The sequence below is a fragment of the Gymnoscopelus braueri genome (genome assembly GCF_963280865.1).
Source record: "Gymnoscopelus braueri genome assembly, chromosome: 5".
In the NCBI taxonomy this organism is placed as follows: Eukaryota; Metazoa; Chordata; class Actinopteri; order Myctophiformes; family Myctophidae; genus Gymnoscopelus; species Gymnoscopelus braueri.
The window spans coordinates 46590928-46615820 of NC_137606.1; the positions used below are offsets into that span (position 1 = coordinate 46590928).

At 42.9% G+C, this 24893-nt stretch overlaps 1 protein-coding gene across 2 annotated transcripts in view; it reads left to right on the top strand.

Moving 5' to 3' along the window:
* Window positions 1–24893, top strand: part of sik2b (salt-inducible kinase 2b) — a 122261-nt gene that overhangs the window by 90235 nt on the left and 7133 nt on the right. For both annotated transcript variants that reach the window (XM_080428448.1, XM_080428449.1), the window contains 6 exons: window positions 202–342; window positions 7037–7280; window positions 8380–8664; window positions 14527–14726; window positions 17927–18061; window positions 20916–21004. In XM_080428448.1, coding sequence (XP_080284574.1) covers window positions 202–342; window positions 7037–7280; window positions 8380–8664; window positions 14527–14726; window positions 17927–18061; window positions 20916–21004 — 1094 coding nt within the window. The remainder of the gene's footprint in view (window positions 1–201; window positions 343–7036; window positions 7281–8379; window positions 8665–14526; window positions 14727–17926; window positions 18062–20915; window positions 21005–24893) is intronic.

Consider the following 24893-nt stretch of genomic DNA (forward strand, 5'->3'; position numbering starts at 1 on the left):
TCTCTCTCTCTCTCTCTCTCTCTCTCTCTCTCTCTCTCAGTCACATATTTCACCAAACATCTTTTTTTCAGGCCAACAAACTAAATTCCGTCAAACTCATCACAGCACATTTCTAAGAAATGATTACCAATATGTTTTATGATTAAGTATTGCCCGTCCATCAGACGAGTCATATATCTGGTCCCTCTCCTCCTCCTCCAGGCCACCAGTGGACCAGGCCAGGTGGGCCTGCTCCCACAGGGCATGCGTCTCCTGCGTTCTCCTGCTCTGCCCCAGGCCTCCTCTGATGCCTTCACCTTCACACAGGACCACAGCTTTATGGAAGACGTTGGCACGCCCAAAGTAGGTTCTGTGTGTGTGTGTGTGTGTGTGTGTGTGTGTGTGTGTGTGTGTGCTGATCCTGAGGTGTGTGAAGCAGAGACGGGCGTTAGTTTATAAACGTGGAACACTTGGAATGTTGGCTGTTATCCGCCGTTAACCGCAGCATGACATAAAATGTATACACACAGCGTGCAGCACGTCACAAAAATAACCTACAGGATGGTGTTGTTACTTGGGCCGGCGTTGGACCGTGCCCACTATATATACACCTGGATCTCCACTGTTTGTTTACTAAAACGTCCCACCGTACTTTTTCTTACTACTATCGTCGGGCAGAAACCTCCTATCTCCATATTCTAACTTTTTGTGTTTTCTTTTCGTAAATTAGCGCCCAACTTGATCATACTACAGAGCAGTGGTGTAAAGTAACTAAGTACATTTACTCAAGTACTGTACTTAATACAATTTTGAGGTGCTTTTACTTTACTGGAGTATTTCCAATTTTCAATACTTTTACTTCTACTCCACTACATCTCAGAGGCAAATATTGTACTTTTTACCCCAGTACAATTATTTGACATCTTTAGTTCCTAGTTACTTTGTAGATTATTATTATTTTTTTTAAACATACATTAACTACTTAATGCCCTATACATATTTCGGCCATTTGAAATTAGCAGATCTACAAGCTCACAATGCGTCGCATCGCATAAGATTTGTATAGATTTTATTCACTTGAATACTTGTGAAATGGGACATTCTGCATAATGAGTACTTTCTACTTTGGTACTTTAAGTACATTTTGATACCAATACTTTTGTACTTTTAATCCCGGACTTTTACTTGTAACAGAGTATTTCTACATTGCAGTATTGATACTTTTACCGAGTACTTTTTCCACCACTGCTACAGAGTCACACAAAAGTATCAAAAGTATTAGATCTACAAGCTCAAAATGAGCTTGTACTGTAGATCTACTACTTTTGCTGTGTTTTTATTTATTTCAATCCTCCATGAAAAGTAAGTGTTTTGGACATATGAGGTTCCCTTCCACCCGACAGAGACTATATAATGCAGACAACGGTTTTGACAGTGGAACAGCTTTGCAGACAGAGCTGTCATAATTATGTTGTTGTTGTCATCTTTAGGGTTTTCAAGTGTTTCCATTTCTACACTGACAGAGCGCTCTGTCTGCCATCATGTTTACACCAGCCGCTGGACTCTTCTAGGACTGCTACTATCCATTCTGAGCAATTATTCTATTGTTTCAATAGAAACCATTAAGTCTGGGAACGCGGAATTTTAAGATTTCTTTGGCTATTCAAAAATAGCGATCTACAAGCTACAAGCTCATAACGAATCGCGACGCATTGTGAGCTATAGATAGTCTATTTTCAAATAATTGTAGTGGAGTAAACGTACAATATTTGCCTCTGAGATGTAGTGGAGTAGAAGTAAAAGTACTGCAAATTGGAAATACTCCAGTAAAGTAAAAGTACCTCACAATTGTACTCAAGTACAGTACTTGAGTAAATGTACTTAGTTACTTTACACCACTGATAAGGTTGCACCTCCAAAGCTGGAGTTCAGCAGCCCTGGTGAATGATGTGATCTCAGTTATTCTGGCGCTTCTCAGAATGGCAAACTTCTGTCAATGATTTCTTTATTATGTCATAACTTCCACCACGCTTACCAGAAACAAAAGCACCTGGCAGGGATGACTTTATGATAAGCTTGCTGTGTGTGTGTGTGTGTGTGTGTGTGTGTGTGTGTGTGTGTGTGTGTGTGTGTGTGTGTGTGTGTGTGTGTGTGTGTGTGTGTGTGTGTGTGTGTGTGTGTGTGTGTGTGTGTGTGTGTGTGTGTGTGTGTGTGTGTGTGTGTGTGTGTGTGCGTGCGTGCGTGCGTGCGTGCGTGCGTGCGTGCGCGCGCGCGCGCGCGTGCGTGCGTGCGCCTGTCCTTGGTTACATGCCAGCGTTCGGCACTAAAAATCAGCTTCAAGGCTAACGATAAAAAAAAAGGCAAAAATAAATTTGACATTAATAAAATCGCTATCCTCAGATGTCGATTTGTTGTCCTCACAAGTATGGTAATATAAACGTGTGTGTGTGAACCTGCCACGGAGCAGCTGCCTTGTTCTCTCTTATGTAAGCACTCACATCAGAGGACAGCTGCTTATTCTCTCTCTCTCACTCACACACACACACACATACATACACATACACACACACATGGTTACTGTAGTCGGCTCTCTGTTTCATCATTGTCTGTCTATGCCAACAGTGACCTTTTTCTTCATTCCTATTGGCTGGACTGACTGTTCTGTCCCCCTCTCCCCCCCCCTCCTCCTCCTCCTCCCCCCGCAAGGCTACACACTACATACTGTACATATATACACACACACACACACACACACACACACACACACACACACACACACACACACACTTTGTCTACGGTTTCATTCGTCAGGAAGATGATGTCGTTCGCTTTGTTCCAAAACTACTGAGCTATTGAAACTTTGTCCCATATCCCAACATGAACGGCTTGAATGTTCCAACTTGTTGACCCTTTGGAAAGCTTCTCCAGAAAACCATGAATCTGAAGCCTTCGTCGTCACAAAAGGCTTTTTTTCAGCTGCACCTTCAAACATAAATATTTAAAATAAAATATTGTCTAAAACTGATATATTATTTTGATATCGGTTATATTGCATTTTAACACATTGCATGCCAGTCGCGTAGATCTACGCGAACCTATTTAAAGCCGCAGCGTGCCAGTCGCGTAGATCTACGCGAACCGCCGATTCCCATGTTAAGTGCCCCAGGTGCACTTTCCGAATTTTTTTTATCCATTTCCGTTTCCGGTTTCCGGTCGGAAACGGAATTATTCGGGTTCCGTTTTTTTCGATCGTATCCGCTTCCTGTCTGGGATCCTGTTTAAAACTCGATTTTCTCTGGTTGTTGTTTTTCTCCTCGCTGATCACTGTTTACCGTTGATCGGCTGTAGCTTCAAGATGGCGGCACGGATTTGGAAACTGTTTTCGCTGATCCGCTGTGTGTTTAGAACCAAATGAACGCGCACTTTTAACTTATTTAGCGAGGTCTGTGGCGACATGAAAAAAACTGAAAAACAACAATAAAACGCTGGCACTGGTGAGTACATTATGAGATTAAACTCTGGCATGGAATGTGTTAAGGGAAACGTCGGCCGTTACCGATTAATCGTGCATCCCTACTTTTAAGCCTGAGAACTTAATTGCCTGCGGGTGTCGCACACAAAACAATTGCCAAACTCCATGCTTACAACACGTCGCAGTGTGAGCGTGTAAATCAGCTATTTTCGGTGCGAGACACCCTCATGCAACTAAGTCTAAATCAGACTTTAGTTACAGTGACGAACACACATGCAGGGAGCCTTTCCTTCGCTATAGCTAACTGGCTCACTAGCTTACAGAGGTAGCCTACTACGCTAACCAAAATATAATATAAGTCTAACATCACTGCCACTAGAGGGCGCTATATCCCCCTGGGTCACGGCGTAATTCTTTCTCTTGGAAATCCCATAGGGGAATCTGAGATCGTGTCATATAAGAACCAGTGGTGTAAAGTAACTAAGTACATTTACTCAAGTACTGTACTTAAGTACAATTTTGAGGTACTGTTACTTTACTGGAGTTCCAATTATCAGTACTTTTACTTCTACTACATCTCAGAGGCAAATATTGTACTTTTACTCCACTACAATTATTTGAAAACTTTAGTTACTAATTACTTTGCAGATATACATGATTACGTTATAAAACATACATTTACCACTTTAGCCCTATTTTATACATAGGATATTTGAAAATAGCAGATCTACAAGCTTACACCGCGTTGCGATGCGACACGTTGTGAGCTTGTAGATCTGCTATTTTCAAACATTTTAGTACTACTTTTGGTACTTTAAGTATTTTGATACCAATACTTTTGTACTTTTACTCAAGTAAATTTAGAATTATGGACTTTTATCTGTAACAGAGTACTTAACATTGCAGTATTGATACTTTTACTTAAGTAAAACATTTGAGTACTTTTTCCACCACTGATAAGAACTGTGCTCCAGAAATAAACAAATCAGCTGGGAGATTTTATTCATATGAAGCATCGACTGACTGTGAAAAAGTACAGATGTATCCAAAGGATATAAGAATTAACATGTTTTTCTCCAAACACAGACGCTATCAAATGTAACTGGATATCATACACGACACAGAGTCACATACAGTACCTGAGTAAATCGCCGGGGTGGTTTTGTTTATTTTTGGAACACAGCTCTTATGACGCAATCTAAGATTTGCCTATGGGATTTTCAAGAGAGAAAACACCACTGCTGTGACCTAGAGGTAGAGGCAGTGACGTCAGGTCCTCTATAAGCCTGCAGATGCACTGGGTGTATAAATAATGCCTCATGCCGTCACACAGCGGTGCGGCTCGCCTACAACGTTGTCAGGGTTGTACTGTAGATGTGCTCTTGTACTGTAGATGTGCTCTGGTTTCGTAAAAATTGAGCGTAAGAGTGTTTTTGGCCGGTCGTTTGGATGAGAATGGACTGTTCCGCCCCCTCCGCTCACAGAGGAGAAAGGGCTACAGATGCACCAGATTCACATACATTGTGTGAATGGAATGTGAATGGAGAGCTGGCTTATGTAAGCAGTCCACTGATGATGATGATGATGATGATGATGATGATGATGATGAGGTGACATAATGTGAAGATGAGTGATCACACATGGAGCTGACTTCCTGGTCCACAGCCAACACCTTCCTTCTCTTTTCTTCCTTTTGCTTTCTTATCCTTTCTCTCATTCCTTCTCATTCCCCTCTTCTTCACACCCTGGTTTTCCCCTCATCTCTTTCTCTCCCTCTTTCTGCCCTCTCTCTCTCTCTCTCTCTCTCTCTCTCTCTCTCTCTCTCTCTCCCTCTCCCTTTTGTTCCCTCTTTCTCCCTCTCCTTCTCTCTCTCTTACCCCCTCTCTTCCTCCTCTCTCTCTCTCTCTCTCTCTCTCTCTCTCTCTCTCTCTCTCTCTCTCTCTCTCTCTCTCTCTCTCTCTCTCTCTCCCTCTCCCTTTTGTTCCCTCTTTCTCCCTCTCCTTCTGTGTGTGTGTGTGTGTGTGTGTGTGTGTGTGTGTGTGTGTGTGTGTGTGTGTGTGTGTGTGTGTGTGTGTGTGTGTGTGTGTGTGTGTGTGTGTGTGTGTGTGTGTGTGTGTGTGTGTGTGTGTGTCTCTGCGCGTCTGCACGCACATGTCGGCTGTTGAGCAATCGCATTCCTTACCCAGCATGCCTCACAAAAAACTGGGACAGGGGGAAATGAGCGAAGGTCTCCTCACCACACCAACACCCCGACAACAACCGATCTGCACATCACTGCTGCTCAATGTGTGGTCTGCGGACCACCAGGAGGTCCACGTGGACTCTTACAGGTCACTTCCAACAAGCCTGTAACTCTGAGAGTTAAATGAACGAGGATTTTACAGTGTAGATTGGAGTTGCAGAGATTTCTTTTAATGGGCGTCTGTGGCTTTAATGCATTGGTTCTCAAACTGGGACCCCAGAGGTCCTTGAGGGGGGGGGGGGGGTTCCAGGGGGTCCCCACAGGGGGTCCCCAGCAAAAGTAGTTAACACAACATCACAATCACAACATCATCATCCATTTGGCTATTCAAAAATAGCAGATCTACAAGCTCACAGCGCGTCACTTCGTGCCGCGCTGCGAGCTTGTATATCTGCTATTTTTTTTACATATAGCCAGGCTTATAATTCTTCTCTTCTGGGGGTCCCTGGCACAAAACCTTTTCAGATGGGGGCCACAGCCAAATACATATTAATGTGCGGGTCCTTGACTAAACCACTGACGTAATGCACGTCAAACTGTCCCCAGTGTTATTGTAACTCTCAGAGTGTAACACATTCCATTCCATTTTGAGTGTACAAAGTCCATTTGTATACACTCCCAGAGTTACAGACCCCGTAAGGGTTCATGTTGGACCCCCGAGAGATCCTCGAACCCGGTGTTGTGTGTGTGTGTCATGTGTGCCTCTAGTGGAGATTAATAAAGTTATTTGGAGTGAAATGCGCTGATGTCAGAGCCTGACCGTCACATTATGAAACAGGACGCTGTGCCATTGATCCGCTTATGATCCCTGCTCTCTCTCTGTGTGTGTGTGTGTGTGTGTGTGTGTGTGCCAATTACACTTTGTAGCCCCCACCAACTCCCAACTGAGCACTGACAACATGCACGTACTGTATACATGCACACACACACACACACCCCGCGCCCTTTACTGAGAGACAGAGAGAAATACATGGTAACAGAGGAAGAGAGAAAAGAGAGAGGGAGGATAGAGAAAGATTAAAGAGAGCGAGTGAGTGATATAATGAGGGGGGGGGGGGTTTGCTTGACACATGTTGCAGTTGGAAATGTGTCCTCCAGCCCTGCGGACATAACCTGTTGCGTCCCGCAAGGTTCGATCCTTGGTCCTTTGCTGTTCTGCATTTATATGCTGCCATTAGGTCCAATTATCCGCAATTTCAACATCTCTCTCCATTTCTATGCCGATGACACTAGGAAACAGCACTAATGTGTGTGTGGGGGGGGGGTGGTGGTCCTTTTCATACTGTTTCACAAATGGCACATTTTCTTTAGCTTTAATCCATGCATTGTGTTTTGTCTTCCAGGTGAACGGCTGCCTGCTGGACCCCCTGCCTCCCCTCTCCTCCTCCGTCCTCCGCAAGTCCTCCACCTCGTCGCCTAGCAACATGATGGAGACGTCCATCGACGAGGGCATCGAGACCGAGGAGCCCGCCGACACCGAGGACGACCCCGCCCACCTGCTGTCGGCCTATCAGACGGCGGCGCGCTTCGGCCAGCGCAGGCACACCCTCTCCGAGGTCACCAACCAGCCGGGACCGTCCAGCCAAGGTACACCCCACCCCCCCCCCCCCCTCAGCCCCCTGTAGATGCAAAATGTGCCAGAAAACTTTATTTTAATTTCCCCCAGTTTAACCCATTCAATCCGGAAACGCATCTACAAATGTCTTCTAACAGTTTTCTGAAAACGTATGTTGCTGTAATATCAGTGGTTCTCAAACTTTTTCATGGCAAGGACCCCCAAAATTGTATATTTGGTCGCGGACCCCCATCTCAAAATATTTTGTTGCAGGGACCCCCAGAAGCAAAGATTTGAGTTACAAATGTTCGCTTTAAAAAACATATATTGAAAGATTTGCACACATTTTCATGATCTACAAGCTTGTATATCTGGTATTTTTGAATAGCCAAGGTATAAAATAATGGCTATAGCTAAAATCTAAAATGACACAGATGCGTTTCCCGGATTGAATGGGTTAGTAATATTAGGCCAGCGATTCCCAATCCCAACCCAAGATACTAATGACCATTCTGGTCAAACAGAGCTGGCTCACTGGAAACACTCTGCTACACCAGTGGGTCTCAAATTGGGGGTCCATCGTCCAGGGACCCTCATGACTTCTTGAGGCGGTTCAAAGCTCTTACGGGTGTGTAACTCTGAGAGTTATGGGGGTCCTTGAAAATAAAATGTTTGAGAACCACTGTGCTACACTTAACGGAACAGAGCCTTCATTAGTATCATTGGTAACACCTGTGTGAAGGAAGGAAGTACGGAAGAGGCCCAATTTCTTTCCAATATATGGCTTTTGTGCATAGACTAGAGCCTATTGTAATTTGCAGAAAGCTATAATATTGTCTCTGTCGGGTGGAAACCTCATACGTCCAAAACTGTTACTTTTCAAAAGCAGCAGAACCACAAGCTCGAATTGCGTCGCTTTGCGTGGAAGTAGGGCGTTAATTTACGAAAAAACGAAAAAAGTTAGAATATGGAGATAAGAGGTTTCTGCCCGACAGCAACGATATAATTAATCCCAATTATTTTGGCCGCAATAACATGACGTGTGATGTCATGCTGTGATGACATGAAATGTTCATGTCATCCCCTCATCCCTAGTTTTCTTTCAATTTGACATTTTTAACACTCTTCCAGGTAAACTGTTCAGTCTGGGCCACAAGCCGTCTCTGGGCAGTGTGGACAGTGACATGGGCTACGACATGGGCTCCATGGGCCTGCACGAGGACCCCTCGTCTCTCGGCCAAGTGGTGCTGGCCAACAGCGGCTCTGGCCCTCGCATGACCCCGCCCCCCTTCATGAGCGCCCGGCCCGCCAACCCGGCCATGGAGGCCCTGAGCTCTCAGCGCCGCGAGGCCCACAACCGCTCGCCCATCAGCTTCAGGGAGGGACGCCGCGCCTCAGACACGTCGCTGACCCAAGGTCAGTACCAGAGAGAGTGTGTGTGTGTGTGTGGGTCAGTGGTGGAAGAAGTACTCAGATATTTTACTTTAGTAAAAGAACAATTACCACAATAAAACAATACTCTGTTACAAGTAAAAGGCCTGTGTTCAAAATAGTATCAACATCAAAATATACTTAAAGTACCAAAAGTAAAAGTACTAATGTTTGAAAATAGCCTATGTATAAAATAGGTCTAAAGTTGTTAATGTATGTTTTATAATATAGTCATTTATATCTGTTTATTTATATCTATAACTAGTAACTATAAAGTTTTCAAATAATTGTAGTGGAGTAAAAGTACAATATTTGCCTCTGAGATGTAGTGGAGTAGAAGTATTGCAAATTGGAAATACTCTAGTAAAGTAAAAAGTAACAAATGTTTTTACTTAAGTACATACAGTATTTAGTTCACCACTGGGGGGGGGGGGTGTGTGTGTGTGTGTGTGTGTGTGTGTGTGTGTGTGCGTGTGCGTGTGCGTGCGCGTGCGCTCGCGCTGTATGATCCTGATCCTCGCACACAACCTGAACAAATGAAATGTAACGAATGTGTGCAAGGCAATTCAAACTGAATTCCAAACATGTATTAAGACAATCGTGAGTTAGACCCAGTTAAGGAAGTCCAAACTTTTCTTTGGAAAGGGAGGTGATATAAATACAAAGTGACGCCGTTCCGAACTTCTGATGGCCGGTTTCAGAACTTCTGCTCGGAACTCTGCACCTCCAGATGTCCTGACTCAGAACTATAGTTCGGAAAGCCTGTCCGAACCGGAAGATTCTCCTACGTGTGAAGGGAGTATGTATTGGCCTTTAGACTGACCCTGGTCAGTGGTTTTGAAGAACAGGATTGTAACCTGTGTGTTCACCAGACCATTCACACATTACACACACACACACACACTGATGATGAAACGTGTATTAAGTTTCTCAGTCACCACGACATTTCAGTCATTTGGATTCCATAGAAGTCGGCATGACTTCTATGGATGCATTTCACACCGAAAATATGCTAGCTAGCTAGTATCTACGAGCTTACACAGCGTTGTGATCTTTGCCACTGTGCTACAGTAGCAACTCCATACGGGGCTGGGGCGTGGCACCTGTCAGCGGGGGAGTGTTGAACCGAAGGTGTATAGGACATATAGGTGCTGTCACCCTATGTCTGGGGGCTCCTCAATGGCAGGTGAGCCAGTAGGATACACATCAGTGGCAACTACAGAAATGTGTGGGGAGTGTTAATTGGGATAATGACTAAATTAGGAGAAAACTAATTGGCTACACTAAATTAAAACAAAAAGGAGGTTATTACAGGAAGTGAAATTGCGCGCGCACACACACACACACACACACACACACACACACACACACACACACACACACACACACACACACACACACACACACACACACACACACACACACACACACACACACACACACACACACACACACACACACAGACAGACAGACAGACAGACAGACTGACTTCCATGATTACACAGACCTTATCATCACCCCCCTGCCAGTCAATCTGTGTCGCCTTGCTCCGCCCTGAGGGACTCCGGTCAACCATATATGTTCTAAGTGGTTAATGCTCCATCATGCGACGGGGAGGTGGACACATCTGCAACGCATTGTGATCTTACAGATCTGCTGTTTTCTGTAGGTTGTGATCTTATACAGATCTGCTGTTTTCTGCAGGTTGTGATCTTATACAGATCTGCTATTTTCTGCAGGTTGTGATCTTACAGATCTGCTATTTTCTGCAGGTTAGGTTGTGAACTTACAGATCTGCTATTTTCTGCAGGTTAGGTTGTGATCTTACAGATCTGCTATTTTCTGCAGGTTAGGTTGTGATCTTACAGATCTGCTATTTTCTGCAGGTTAGGTTGTGATTTTACAGATCTATGTTCTGCAGGTTAGGTTGTGATCTTACAGATCTGCTATTTTCTGCAGGTGACACCGTCATGCCACCACGTACACCACGTAACCCTCTGTGGTCCTCTGCAGGGTCTCAGACCATGACCATGTTGATCATTGAAGTGCATAAATCACAACAATTACATTCTTATTTTGAGCTCATCTCTCTCTCTCTCTCTCGTCTGTTGCTCATCCATCTATTGTCTTTGAAACGCTGCTGCTGCGTCGTCGTTGCTCTCTCTGTCCTTCCTCCTCTCTCTCTATCTCTGTAGTGTCTGTCTCTCTTCTCTTCCTCTCTCTGTATAAAGTTACATCCTGCAGCAGACAGGATGTAACGATGAAACTCTCTGAAATCTGCATCTCTGGAGCCCACAGCAGGGAGATGAGAGAGAGAGATGGAGAGGAGGGAGGGGGGGGGGGTGTAATATTCATATTGTGTGACCCTCCCTCCCTCCCCCTCCCTGCCTGTCGAGTGTGTGGAGGCTGGCGGTGGTTTTGCGTCAGACTGCTGACTCTGGCTTTAAATAGCCCCCCTCATCTGAGTGAGTCAGGTCCCACTGCACACACACACAGTCGAGTCCCAATCGACACCACCAACTACTGGATAAGACGCTTATCGCTGCTGTCGGGCAGAAACCTCTTATCTCCATTATTTAAACTTTTTGTGTTTTTTTCATAAATTAACGCCCTACTTGATCATACCACAGTGTCACACAAAAGCATCAAAAGTAGCAGATCCACAAGCTCGTTTTGAGCTTGTAGGTAACAGTTTTGGACATACAGTATGAGGTTTCCACCCGACAGAAACGTTATGAAAGAAGCCAGTGATGGAGAGTAACTAAGTGCATTTACTCGAGTTGCTGTACTTGAGTGCAATTTAGAGGTACTTTTAATTATTTAGATGATTTACTGTATATAATAAAACAAAACATTCATTGTCACTATAAGCCCTATTGTATTACTTCAGCTTTTCCACAATAGCCTTGATCTACAAGCTCGAGCTTGTGGATCTGCTATTTTCATCTTGATTCTTAAATTACAATCATATAAAAGGAAGAGTTTTTTTTTGGACATACAAGGTTTCTACCTGACAACACCGATGACGCTGCAGGAACACACCCACTTCAGTCCTAATGACGTAGGTCCCAGTCACACAGCCAGTAGGAGGCAGCGACGAGTCATCCCTGTCACACTCACTGTCATGGCTGTCATGACTAATTGCTCCCGGGTGGGATTAATAAAGTTGTTTGAAGTTTGCAATGTGAAAACGTCTGCGCTGACGTCAAGACCCTCAAACCTTCTCATTACGACACGAGAGGCAGTGGCATTATTTATAATCAGGCATAACTCTGAACCTAAAACCCACACACCAGATTGTGCATGGGTCATTAGTGCATTACTGACACTTTTTTACTTAAGTGAATGTATCAATACCACAATGTAGAAGTAGTCTGTTGCAAGTAAAGGGCCTGTGTTCAAATTGTTACTTGAGTAAAAGTACAAAAGTATTGGCATCAAAATATACTTAAAGTACCAAAAGTAAAAGTGCTGAAATGTTTTCAAATAGCCTATGTATAAAATAGGGCTAAAGTGTTTAATGTGTGTTTTATAATGTAATCATTTATACCTGCAAAGTAACTAGTAACTAAAGTTTTCAAATAATTGTAGTGGAGTAAAAGTATAATATTTGCCTAAGTATTGAAAATGGGAAATACTCTAGTTAAGTAAAAAAAATCCTCAAAAGTGTATTTAAGTACAGTACTTGAGTAAATGCTGTTAGTTACTTTACACCACTGGCCTGATTTATACTTAGTTGCACACCTGTGCCCCGGACTGAAAATGGCAGATGTACAAGAAGCTTGTAGATCTTCTGTTTTTGGCTAATGTTCCCCTCAGAATAGGGATGCTAGGGTTCAAGAGGTTAATGGAAGAAAAAAAAAAGATCCTATCACACAAAGATTTGGCGGCCCCCCTGTAGTAACTCTGAGGACCCCCTGGGGGTCCCGGACCCCCTGTTTAGACTGATGATACTGTAGGTCAGGGCTATTCAACTAGATTAGGCAGGGGGCCACAATTGTAAAATTACTTGAAGTCAGGGGCCACTAGACCGTGACAACAAAACCGTTTAACCGCTTGTTGTGTGCTATAGGTGCGATTGGACACAATAATGGACCCATTATGTCCATTATGGTAACTTATTAGGGCCTGCTTCATACTGCATCCATGCATTTTGATGTTTGAGAGGAACATTTCTGTGTCAGTCCTTTATAGTGCAGAGGCTTAGATTTTGATATTAAGAAAATAGGAAGTAGATATTTCAGTATGTTCTGTGCACGGGTCCCTGGCATGGAAGCATCTTTGTAAAAAGAGTATTGCGGACCATGGAGGTGAAGTGTTTACATGTTCGGCTAGCAGGCACCCCAATACTTCTACTTTTGATACTTAAAACATCACCCGCCAAGGTAGAATGACGTCACATCCACATACTTCTTCTCTGAGTGACGATGGATCGTCCCAAAGCTGTGTTAGGGTGCCCCTTGTGGAATGTGAAATTTTGATAATAGAACTACTTTATGCATCTTGGCGGGCAAGTGGAGTATTTAATAGAACGACTTCATGCGTCCATGGCAGGAAATTAGTTAATACATATTTTAACACCACTTTTTTATTTACCCGCATTTGGGTTCCTGTAGCAGTGTCTTGACTGCAAATGCAGTAGGCCTACTGTGTTCATTTTGGACCCTGAGTGAGTCACTAATATTCCTCCATTCTAAATAGTAGCCGACATTTTATTCTTATCTGTTAATGGTTGATTAACCATTTACAAGCTTCAGTTAATGGTTAAGAAAAACATTTCAAAATGGTCATCCTGTACAACCAACCATATAATACAAAATATTGACATTTAATTTAACATTGGAACATGTAACAAGAACATGTTCCAGGGGCCACAAGAAAGCTCCGCTGGGGCCGGATTTGGCCCGCGGGCCGCCAGTTGAATATCACTGCTGTAGGTTCTTGGTTTACCTATGCTATGATCCTAGATTATTATTTCTATGCATCGATGCATGCACCTTGCTTACTGGCAATCGCTCTGGATTAAGTGCGTAGGTCTGCTTTATTGTCACAGGTTGACAGAGTAAAAAAAAGTGGGTGAGATTTGTTTTCGTGCATAGTTCCCATCGGGTTGTTATTTCCATAGAAAATAAGAAAGGGAAGAAGAAGAGAGGGGGGGGAGAGAAGAATCAAAGAAAACAAAAACATGATCTACATATTTACACGTGGTACCTGTCGAGATAAGATATAAGGTGCGTGAGCATAGCAGCGGATGCATACTGTGCATAATACTTATGGACGTTAGTTAAGGTGCTAGAAAAACACACCAAAGAAAGGACAAAAAGTCAGTGCGTTGCACTTGTACATGGGATTAAGGTGCAAAATGTCAGTGCGTGTCGACAGCATAATCCGCATAAAGTAGACTGACACTGGTGTAATCCGCAAGTAGGTCCATGAGGAAGAGCAAGTCCAAGTCACTACTTGTCCCTGGCAGTTGTGTAAAGTAACTAAGCACATTTACTCAAGCACTGTACTTCAGAATGTGTCGCATCGCGACGCATCGTGAGCTTGTAGATCTGCTATTTTCAAAAGATTTGTATACATTAGAAAGCTTGAAACGGGACATTCTGTATAATGAGTACTTTAACTTTTGGTACTAAGTACATTTTGATGCCAATACTTTTGTACTTTTATTTTAAGTACATTTAGAATTCCAGACTTTTACTTGTAACAGAGTATTTCTACATTGCAGTATTGATACTTTTACTTAAGTAAAAAAAATGTGAGTACTTTCTCCACCACTGCTTGTCCCTGGTATAATCCACAGGTATGTCCAATTGTGTGTAATTGTGTGTGTCTCTCTCTCAGGTCTGGTAGCGTTCCGTCAGCACCTCCAGAACCTGGCCAGGACCAAAGGCATCCTGGATCTCAACAAGGTGCAGATGCTGGTGGAGCAAATGGACTCGGGGGAGGGGCCCGCCATGGGCCCCCTAGTGGGCCCCCTAGTGGGCCCCCTAGTGGGCCCTCAGCCTCACCTCACCTCACCTCATTTGCACAACCTCCTGGAGGTCAGCCTGCTGCTCACACACACGCGCGCACACACACGCACACAGACACGCACATAGGGGTTCAGCTGTTAATCAAACTAATCGAACATTTCGTTGCTGTCGGTCAGAAACCTCTTATCTCCATATTTTAACTTTTGGTGTTTTTTTTCCGTAAAAGAACACCTTACTCGATCATACAGCGTCACACAAAAGCATCAAAAGTAACCTTGATTTTGTTCATGTTCACGGCGATGATCCGTTCAAATGATTCGTTCACGTTTACCGTTCAGTAACGCTATTGTCTAGTGGAAAAACACTATCGCGGGAGCGTTATTCGCGTACAGCCCGCCCTCCCGTCCTGTGTGTGGGGGCAAGGGGATGGGGGGGGGGGCATGAACAAAAGCGTGAACGTAACAGTTTCAGGAAGTGAACGATTGTGTTCCTGTTCACGGCAAAGAACCAGTTCTTTTGAACGAATCGATCATGAACGACCCATCACTATGGCACACAGGTCTGTGGTTCTCTGTCCCTCACTGTCCACAGTGCCACCCAGGCAGGCTGTGGTTGTGTAACCCCAGGAGAGGCAGCCAACTGGGGGCTTGTTGTGCTGTCCTCTGCCCCCCCCCTGGCCTCCAGGGTCAGGGTGAATGCAGCCATTGTTGAGGTCACTCTGAGTGACCATACAGTAGTACTGTAGTTGTGACTGGACACACAAACAAACACACATGCACATGCACACATGCATGCATGTTGCATACACACACACACACGCACACACACACACACACACACACACACACACACACACACACACACCCACACCCACACCCACACACACACACACACACTGAATCACCACTAGTAGAGCAGTAGTTCTCAAAGTGCGGTCACTAGCACATTGAGATAATATTCTAGCATCAGTTGAACCACTTTGACCCTATTTTATACTTTGGGGCTATTCGAAAATAGCAGATCTACAAGCTTGTAAGCTTGTTAGATCTGCTATTTTAAAAATTGTTTTCATGTTTTCAAATTGTTTCATGTTCCTGGCACACAAAACCTTTTCAAAAGGGTGTCTGTGGCCCAAATACATAACGTAGCTGTCAGGAAGAAACCTCTTATCTCCATAATTCTAACTTTTTGTGTTTTTTTCTAAATTTAACACCGTTACTTTTCAGGATTCAAATTTAAAAACAGCAAAAGTAGCAGATCCACAAGCTCGAAACGCAGCGCGTTTCGGACAATACCGTATGAGGTTTCCACCCGACAGAGATAATATCAATTTGTGGGTCTTTTACATCGGACTTTAACCCATTCAATCCGGGAACGTGTGTGTGTGTGTGTGTGTGTGTGTGTGTGTGTGTGTGTGTGTGTGTGTGTGCGTGTGCGTTGAGTGCACGCACGCGTATGTTTTTCATTATTTTGTCTGTCAAATAACTGAGCTGTGCAGCTGTTAGTTATAAGTCTTGGGGGCATGTCATCCTGGCCCTGTGCTTCCATTTCATTAAGCTAATGCACACGGTCCCTGGAGTGCGTGTGCACCACGTCATTTAGGGTAAGACCGGCGTCTGGCCCACAACGGTAAACACACTGACACTTAAGACGGGCAGACACACGAGATAACATGGTTACAGGCGGACGGGAACACGACCAACCGCAACAACAAGCGCTTCATTAAAACCCAATGGCTGGACTGTAACTGAGTGCATTTAGGAGTACTGTTGTACTTAAGCATTTCTTTTTGTATCTGTACAAAAAGGTTTTTGTTAAAAAGGTTAAAGCACTATATTTCATGCTATAGAGTGTTTGTTCAGTAACAGGGGTCTACCTGTCTATATCCAGCTCTTTAATAAACAGAAAATACATGTTCAGGTATAGGTGACGAAAATGGACTTGTTCCAGTTCCAATTATGTCTGCTCATTTATTTGTGTCATCACTTCCAATTTCACTTGTTTAATCTGTATGCTGTCTGAGTTCTCTGTCTGATTGGATAAAATTGGTATCCTGACCTGAAAGATGCATGTTCTGTTTAATAAAGAGCTGGAGAGACATGGAAACTCCTGTTACTGAACACTTGGTCTAAATGAGTACTATCAGAATATAGAGCCATTTAACACTTCACAATCACTTATCCTACCTTTTAATCCCTAATGGGATTTCGGCCATAATTTTCAGTATTGTTCATCCCTAGCTAGTTGAGTACTTTTTCCACCACTGATTAACCCATTCAATCAGGGAACGCATCTGTGTCATTTTTAGATTTCTTTGGCTATTCAAAAATAGCAGATCTACAAGCTCATAGCGCGGCACCGAGAGCTGCGCTATGAGCTTGTAGATCTACTATTTTTTTTTAATCTTGAAAATGTTTGCGAATCTTTGAATATATATTTTTTTAAAGCAAACATTTGTAACGCAAATCTTTGCTTCTGGGGGTCCCTGGAACAAAACATGTTGAGATGGGGGTCCGCGGCCAAATACATATATATATATTTTTTTAAATCCTAACAGTATCTTAATATATCATGTCAAGGACCCCCAAAATGATATGTATTTGGCCGGGACCCCCATCTCAAAAGGTTTGGAGCTTGTATATCTGCTATTTTTTAATAGCCAATGAAAAATCTCACAGATTGACCTGGATTGGAGAGGGGCGCAGGGGGTTTGCATGTAGATGCGGTCCAGTATGAACATGATGCGTGGACACGCTGCTACAGGTACCCTGTACCAGAGCACGTGAGCGGAGCGGGTGGAAATGCCGCTCGGCGCTCCAGGGGGCTGGTTTCACACTCGCTTTTCGCTCACGTTGACTCCCCCCGCGCTCCGCTCCCCGTCGCTCCGACGCTCACGTTGATTTGCGCATCTCTCGCTCCATGCTCCGCTCAAACCGGGTCGCTCAACAGTAAAAAAAAAGAAAAGAAAAAGAAAGTAGAAATTCTAATGAAATCTCGGTGCACTGTGCACTGCTGGATGTCTGTGTGTCTCTAGTCCGTGCGACCGGGCATGCTCAAACATTCGGTGCGCGGCCCCCGCCGGGGCGGCTTGGAGCGGCAGGCGGTCCTCGCTCTGAGTAGCGCTCCAACCTTTTTATAAACCAGCTAACGTCAAAATCGTCAAAATCGCGTCGCTCCGCTCCGCTCACATGCTCTGCCCTGTACTGGAACATGTCCCTTCTCTATTGTGGTAACAGGATGTCTCTCCTCTTGTGTCTCCGACCCTGCAGGACGAGGCTTCCAAGCAGCATGAGAACGTGGCTTTATACCAGGGCGGTGGTGGTCCCCAGCAGGGCCCCCCGCCTCCCCTCCTCTCCCGCAGACAGAGTCTGGAGACCCAGTACCTCACACACCACAGACTGCAGGTAACGTAACACCAGTGGCTCTCAGCGCTTTCCGGGTGGGCCCGTCACAATTATTACGTAATCGTCTAATAGCAATTATTTGAGATAATCTTTTTTTTGCATAATCGTCATAATCGTTTCCATGTTGAAAAATGTTTCAACACATTTTCAAATATAAAAAAAGCAGAAATGGCAAATCTACAAGCTAAGCTTACAACGCGTTGTAAGCTTCACAAAGTGAAAAATGACTCAATTATTAATAGCGCGGCACAGAGTGACCGAGTAAATAGCTCTGCACCGAGAGCTTATAGAGTTTATAGATCTGCTATTTTTCGATTTTTTTGTAAATTAGTAAAAATCTTTGAATATATATATTATTATTTTTTACTCCAATACTTGCTTCTGTGGGGTCCCTGGAACAGAATATTTTGAGATGGAGGTCCGCTGCCAAATACATATCATTTTGGCGGTCCTGAACATGAAAGAGTTGGGAGCACATAATGTTAGGATTTAGAAAACATTTTTAGATATGTATTTGGCCGCGGACCCCCATCTCAACATGTTTTGTCCCAGGGACCCCCAGAAGCAAAGATATATATTCAAAGATTTGCATAAATCTTTCGCGACCTTTTAAAAATAGCAGATCTACAAGCTCATAGCGCGGCACTCGGTGCTGTGAGCTTGTAGATCTGCTATTTTTGAATAGCCTAAAGAAATCTAAACTGACACAGATGCGTTCCCGGATTGATTGGGTTAAAAAATATATTTTCCAACCAAAATGTGTTTTTCAGATGAGCATTGATTGTCATAGTTCACACTAACAGGGTGGGTGTTTGCGTGGTTGTGATATCAGGTGTTTGTTTGTCTTCGATGAGGCTGTGATTGTGTTGCATCACAACCATGCAACACCCTGTGTTAGTGCGTGTCCTGAGTCAGACCAGTGCTCATCTGAAAAACACATCTTGGTTGTTAACACATTGGGTGCCAGCATTTTTTCATAACAACTTACCGTGGGTGCCAGCATTATCCCCATTGACTGCGCTTTGCTGTTTAAAGCTCTAGACTCCACGACGAGCAAATCCACGTAAAAAAAAGCATCCATTCATGTAGCGCGATGACCCTGGCTACATCCTGGAACGATAACATTTCACTCGCGAGTTACAACGGGGGGGATCGCGCATCGCGCATGACCGGTTTTCCCCACCGGAAACAGATTCGGAGATATAGGCGTTTTAAAGAAGGAAATAGACAGGAAGCGGATGGGGAGCCATGTTTTTGTTTCCGGTGATCTATTTGGCCTATCCTTCTCAGGATCACAATGGGTACTCCCAGAGCTGCTCCAGCCCCTCCCGTGTGGAAAAAAAAAAAAAAGACAGCAAAACCGAAGGGTATTCGGTTTTGGCACTCCGCGTAACTATTTGCAAAACCGAAGGGTATTCGGTTTTGGCACCCCATGTGTTAAAATAAGACCAGGAACGCATCTGTGCCATTTTAAGATTTCTTTGGCTATTTTTGAAAAATCTTGAAAATTTGGGCAAATCTTTGAATATATATATTTTCAAAGCCAGCATTTGTAACTCAAATCTTTGCTTCTGGGAGGTCACTGGAACAAAACATTTTGAGATGGGGGGGCCAAATACATATAATTTTGGGGGTCCTTAACATGAAAAAGTTGGAGCACCACTGATATAGCAACATAATGTTAGGATTTAGAAAAGAAAATTAGATATGTATTTGACCCCCATCTCAAAATATGTTGTTCCAGGGACCCCCAGAAGTAAAGATTTGAGTTATAAATGTTCGCTTTAACAAATATATATATTGAAAGATTTGCACAAATTTTCACGATAATTATTTTTTTGCAGATCTACAAGCTTGGGCAAGTGCCGCGCTATGAGCTTGTATATCTGCTATTTTTGATTAGCCCAAAGAAATCCAAAATGACACAGATGTGTTCCCGGTTGGGTTCAACATAATCATTAGACCCGTCTCATCTTACCAGCGCTGCCTGTCGTTAACACTAGCTTACTTATTATACACATCTTTTGTTAGTTCCTACAATTTTTTTTCTTTTGTTAAAATTATTTTTGTCCCAAAAGGTTTTCATAACAATTTCAGTCCAGGCAGACGCCAAATAGGTCTGTCATAATTATGACATACCTAATCACCTATTCACAAACAGTAGAGATAATTATGACATAATCACCTATTCGCAATCAGTAGAGATAAGTGCAGTCACTATTTTGCATAATCGTCATAATGGTTTCTAATACATTTTCCCAAAAATAGCAAAAATAGCCGATCTACAAGCTCACAACGCGTCGACGCGTTGTGAGCTTGTAGGTTGGCTATTTTTGCTATTTTGAAAATATTTTGAAAGTAATAGAATTATCAAAAATAATTGTCATTTATTTTTCTCTATATATTTAAGTTCTTTGTCATATCTGTCCTCTGTAATCTTGGTTTATAAGGCCTAAAAGGCAAAACAGAAATCTACATATTTTTTCAGTGTATAATGCTCAATGCCAAAAAAAAACTTTTTAAATTAAATAGTCAATCGCAATGATTTGCATGCCAATTAATCATCAAGAAAAAATGTCCTCATTGGCTTAGTTACAACAAACCCCTAAACGTCAAATTTCTTTTTGGGGTCTCGGGGTGAAAGAACCCGCTGTGTTCCAGAAAACAGGGAAAACTTGTCGCCGTCTTTTTTTTCCCCCTGCAGTTTTTCAAACGGCTCCTAGGAGGCTGAGTGACGTTTATGTAACTTGTGGGATGTAGTGTTAGTAAATGTTTGTAGCCAGTCCCCATGGCAGCTGGCTCACAGTGCAAGCGGTCGTACAGTAATAAGTGGCTCTGTGTCCCTGTCCTTCAGGCCAGTGTCTTGGCCAGCAGTCCAGCCAGCTGTCAGCTCTTCTGCAACGAGACGCCTCGCAGCCTCGAGCAGCAGCTGCAGGAACACAGGTAAAAAGAAAAAAACTACTTCTGCTTCAGGTTTAACCCAATTTAGACCGGGAAAGCATCTTGTGTCATTTTAAGATTTCTTTGGCTATTCAAAAATAGCAGATATTACAAGCTTGTAGATCTGCTATTTTTTGAAAAATGTGTGCAAATCTTTGAATGTTTTAAAGCGAACATTTTCAACTCCGATCTGTGCATCTGGGGGGTCCCTGGAACAACATATGTTGAGATGGGGGGGTCTGCGGGTAAATACATATTATTTTGGGTCTCCTTGACAGTTGGAGCACCACTGATATAGCAACATACTGTTAGGATTTAGAAAACATTTTTTTAGATATGTATTTGGCCGTGGACCCCCATCTCAAAATGTTTTGTTCCATGGACCCCCAGAAGCAAATATTTGAGTTACAAATGTTTGCTTTAAAAAATATATATTCAAAGATTTGCGCAAATCTTCCACGATTTAAAACAAAAATAGCCAAAGAAATCTTAAAATGACACTGATGCGTTCCCGGATTAAATGGGTTAAACCTCTGACTACGGTGTCCCCCGGTCAGACTGTGTGTCTGACCGGGGTGTCCGTGCGACCGGGCGACCGGGCATCCTCAAACATGCGGTGGGCGGCCCCCGCTGGAGCGGCTTGGAGCGGCAGGCGGTCCTCGCTCCGAGTAGCGCTCCAACCTTTTTATGAACCCGCTCCCTGCTACGTTAAAAATTGTCTCGCTCCGCTCACATGCTCTGCAACAAACTATACTATAAAACATTTCTAACATTGGCGCAAGTAAATATCAGTTTATTTTTCGTTTACTACCTTTTGTTTTTAATTATCATTATTTCAAAAGAATTTTGATAAATAAATAGAATACAAAAATCACATTTTTAAATTAGTTTAGTTAATTTAAGTGAACATTTATTTTCACTAGTTTGGGTCCCGGGGAGACATCACATCTCACGATATGTCGCTGTCGAGGGTGGAAACCTTGTTATTATTATTTGCTATTATTTGTATTATTTAGTCTAAAGCTCTTGTTAATACTTTTCATTGGTTAAATGTTTATAAAATCACACTTAACCACTTTCACTTTAAACATTTTTCGGAAATAGCAAAAATAAGCGATCTACGAGCTCACAGTAAAGAGAAAATGTCCTTAGTTTTAGTCTTTGTCAATATATATCATACAGCTTGTAGGCATACTTGTAGATCTGCAATTTGAGCTACTATTGCATGACACTTTTGGATGACGAGAAAGTAAGGAATTAATGTACAGGAAACAAAAAGAACATAAAAAGTTGAAACATGGAGATGCAAGGTTTGTGCTTCACGGCAGCAAATTCAGACTTTGTCTCAGAATTCTTCGTTTTTGTTTCTCGGAATATTGGCAAATATCATACTTCTGAGAGAAACACTGAATTCTGAGATATCAAGTTACTGTAGAGGTTCTTTCAACAGAATGTTTAGAATTCCCATTCATCCAATGTTGACAGAAACAACGGTTGCTATGTGCAAAACGTTTATTTATTTATTGCAATGTGTTGACATATGAGATATATCAACATAAATGTAATAATCTGGTGCCCAATTAATTGCTAGAACTTGTAAACGAGTTACAAGTGGAAGAAGTAATTTCATGCTTTTCCAATGTTTTTACCTACAAGTACTCTTGACTGCCACTACACCAGAAATGTGCTGTTTTCTTTTGAAAGTGCTTTACCATGGTTACAGGCAGCCATGCTGGATGACAGAGAACTATACAAACATTGTGTGTAAGGCCTCTAAGCCATTCCATCCGGGACCGCATGCTGTGTCATTTTAGATGTTTTGCTATAACAATTTTTTTATACTTTGGGCTATTCAAAAATAATCCAGAGCTCTACAAGCTCATAGCGTGGCTATGAGCTTGTAGATCTGCTATTTTTGAATAGCCAAAGACATCTAGAATTGACACAGATGCGTTCCCGGATTGAATGGGTTAATGGTGGAGGGGAAAGAATACTGAGATATTTGTGCGAATTGCAAATAAACAAAAAAGTATACAATTGTATTCAGCGGCTGTAAATGGGCTTCTGTTGGGCATCTGTATGAATGTGAATGATGTCCCTTTTTCTTTTCCACTCGTGCAGTCACATCGCTTTAGGTCAGGGGTCTTCTACAGGGGGTCCGGGGACCCCCATGGGGTCCTCAGAGTTACTACAGGGGGGGGCCGCCAAATATGTCTGTGATTTTGATTAACCTCTTGAACCCTATAGCATCCCTATTCTGAAGGTAACATTATCCGAAAATAGCCGATCTACAAGCTCACAACGCCTTGCACTGCGAGGCGTTGTTAGCTTGTAGGTCGGCTATTTTCAGCAAAGAGGTTTGGTGGATTAATGGGATCATGGAGATGCCTACAATGACATATCGCTGCTGTCGGGCAGAAACCTCTTATCTCCATATTGTAATGTTTTGTGTGTTTTTTTCAACACGTAAATTAACGCCCTACTTGATCATCCCACAGCGTCACACAAAAGCATCAAAAGTAGCAGATCTACAAGCTCGCAAAGCGATGTGTTTTGAGCTTGTAGATCTGCTACTTTTGCTATTTCTGTATTTGAATCCTGAAAAATAACCCGACAGAGACGATATCATCTCTTGCATGTCTTTCCTCTCTCTCTCTGCTCTTGGTTTCCTGTCTCTCTACACTGACCTGTCTGAAATAAAAGCATAAAAGATGACAAAATGAAATCTTACTCTAGAACAGGGGTCTGCAACGTTTTTTTCCAGGCCAAGGACCCCTTGGCTGAGAGAAAGATGAAGCAGGGACCCCCCCCCCCCCTACATATTGTATAAAATTGTGTTGCAGATTACATTTTTTCATAGATTTAATATATAGCTTCATAGACGTGTTTGACAGCACTATCAATGTGTAGCGTTGTGTTGGATTCATGTTAATTTTCAGACAGTTCACCACTTAAACCCTCCATACTTAGAAAACGTGTACTTGGTCTGCTTTTATTCCCCCTTACACCAAACCTCTTGTGAGCTTGTAGATCGTCTATTTTCGGCTAATGTTCCCCTCAGAATAGGGATGCTAGGGTTCAAGTGGTTAATGTAAAAAAAAAAAAAGAAAGAAAAAAGGTTCCTATCACACAAAGATTTGGCGGCCCCACCTTTTGCTTTACTCATTTCTGAAGTGACATTGATGAGCGCTGAGTTCAGAGGAAGTTCACACATTTATTTAACGCTAAAAAAAGAGACCAGGTCCCTGAAGTGAAACGGCAGAAAATGGCACCGACACTTTTTCATCACAGTTCTCTGAGGAACACCTGGCTGTATTATGTATGTTACAGCATCATTCTACATCCACAAGGCTGTATTCTGTATGTTACAGCATCATTCTACATCCACCAGGCTGTATTCTGTATGTTACAGCATCATTCTACATCCACCTGGCTGTATTATGTATGTTACAGCATCATTCTACATCCACAAGGCTGTATTCTGTATGTTACAGCATCATTCTACATCCACCAGGCTGTATTCTGTATGTTACAGCATCATTCTACATCCACCTGGCTGTATTCTGTATGTTACAGCATCATTCTACATCCACCTGGCTGTATTCTGTATGTTACAGCATCATTCTACATCCACCTGGCTGTATTCTGTATGTTACAGCATCATTCTACATCCACAAGGCTGTATTCTGTATGTTACAGCATCATTCTACATCCACAAGGCTGTATTCTGTATGTTACAGCATCATTCTACATCCACCAGGCTGTATTATGTATGTTACAGCATCATTCTACATCCACCAGGCTGTATTCTGTATGTTACAGCATCATTCTACATCCACAAGGCTGTATTATGTATGTTACAGCATCATTCTACATCCACCAGGCTGTATTC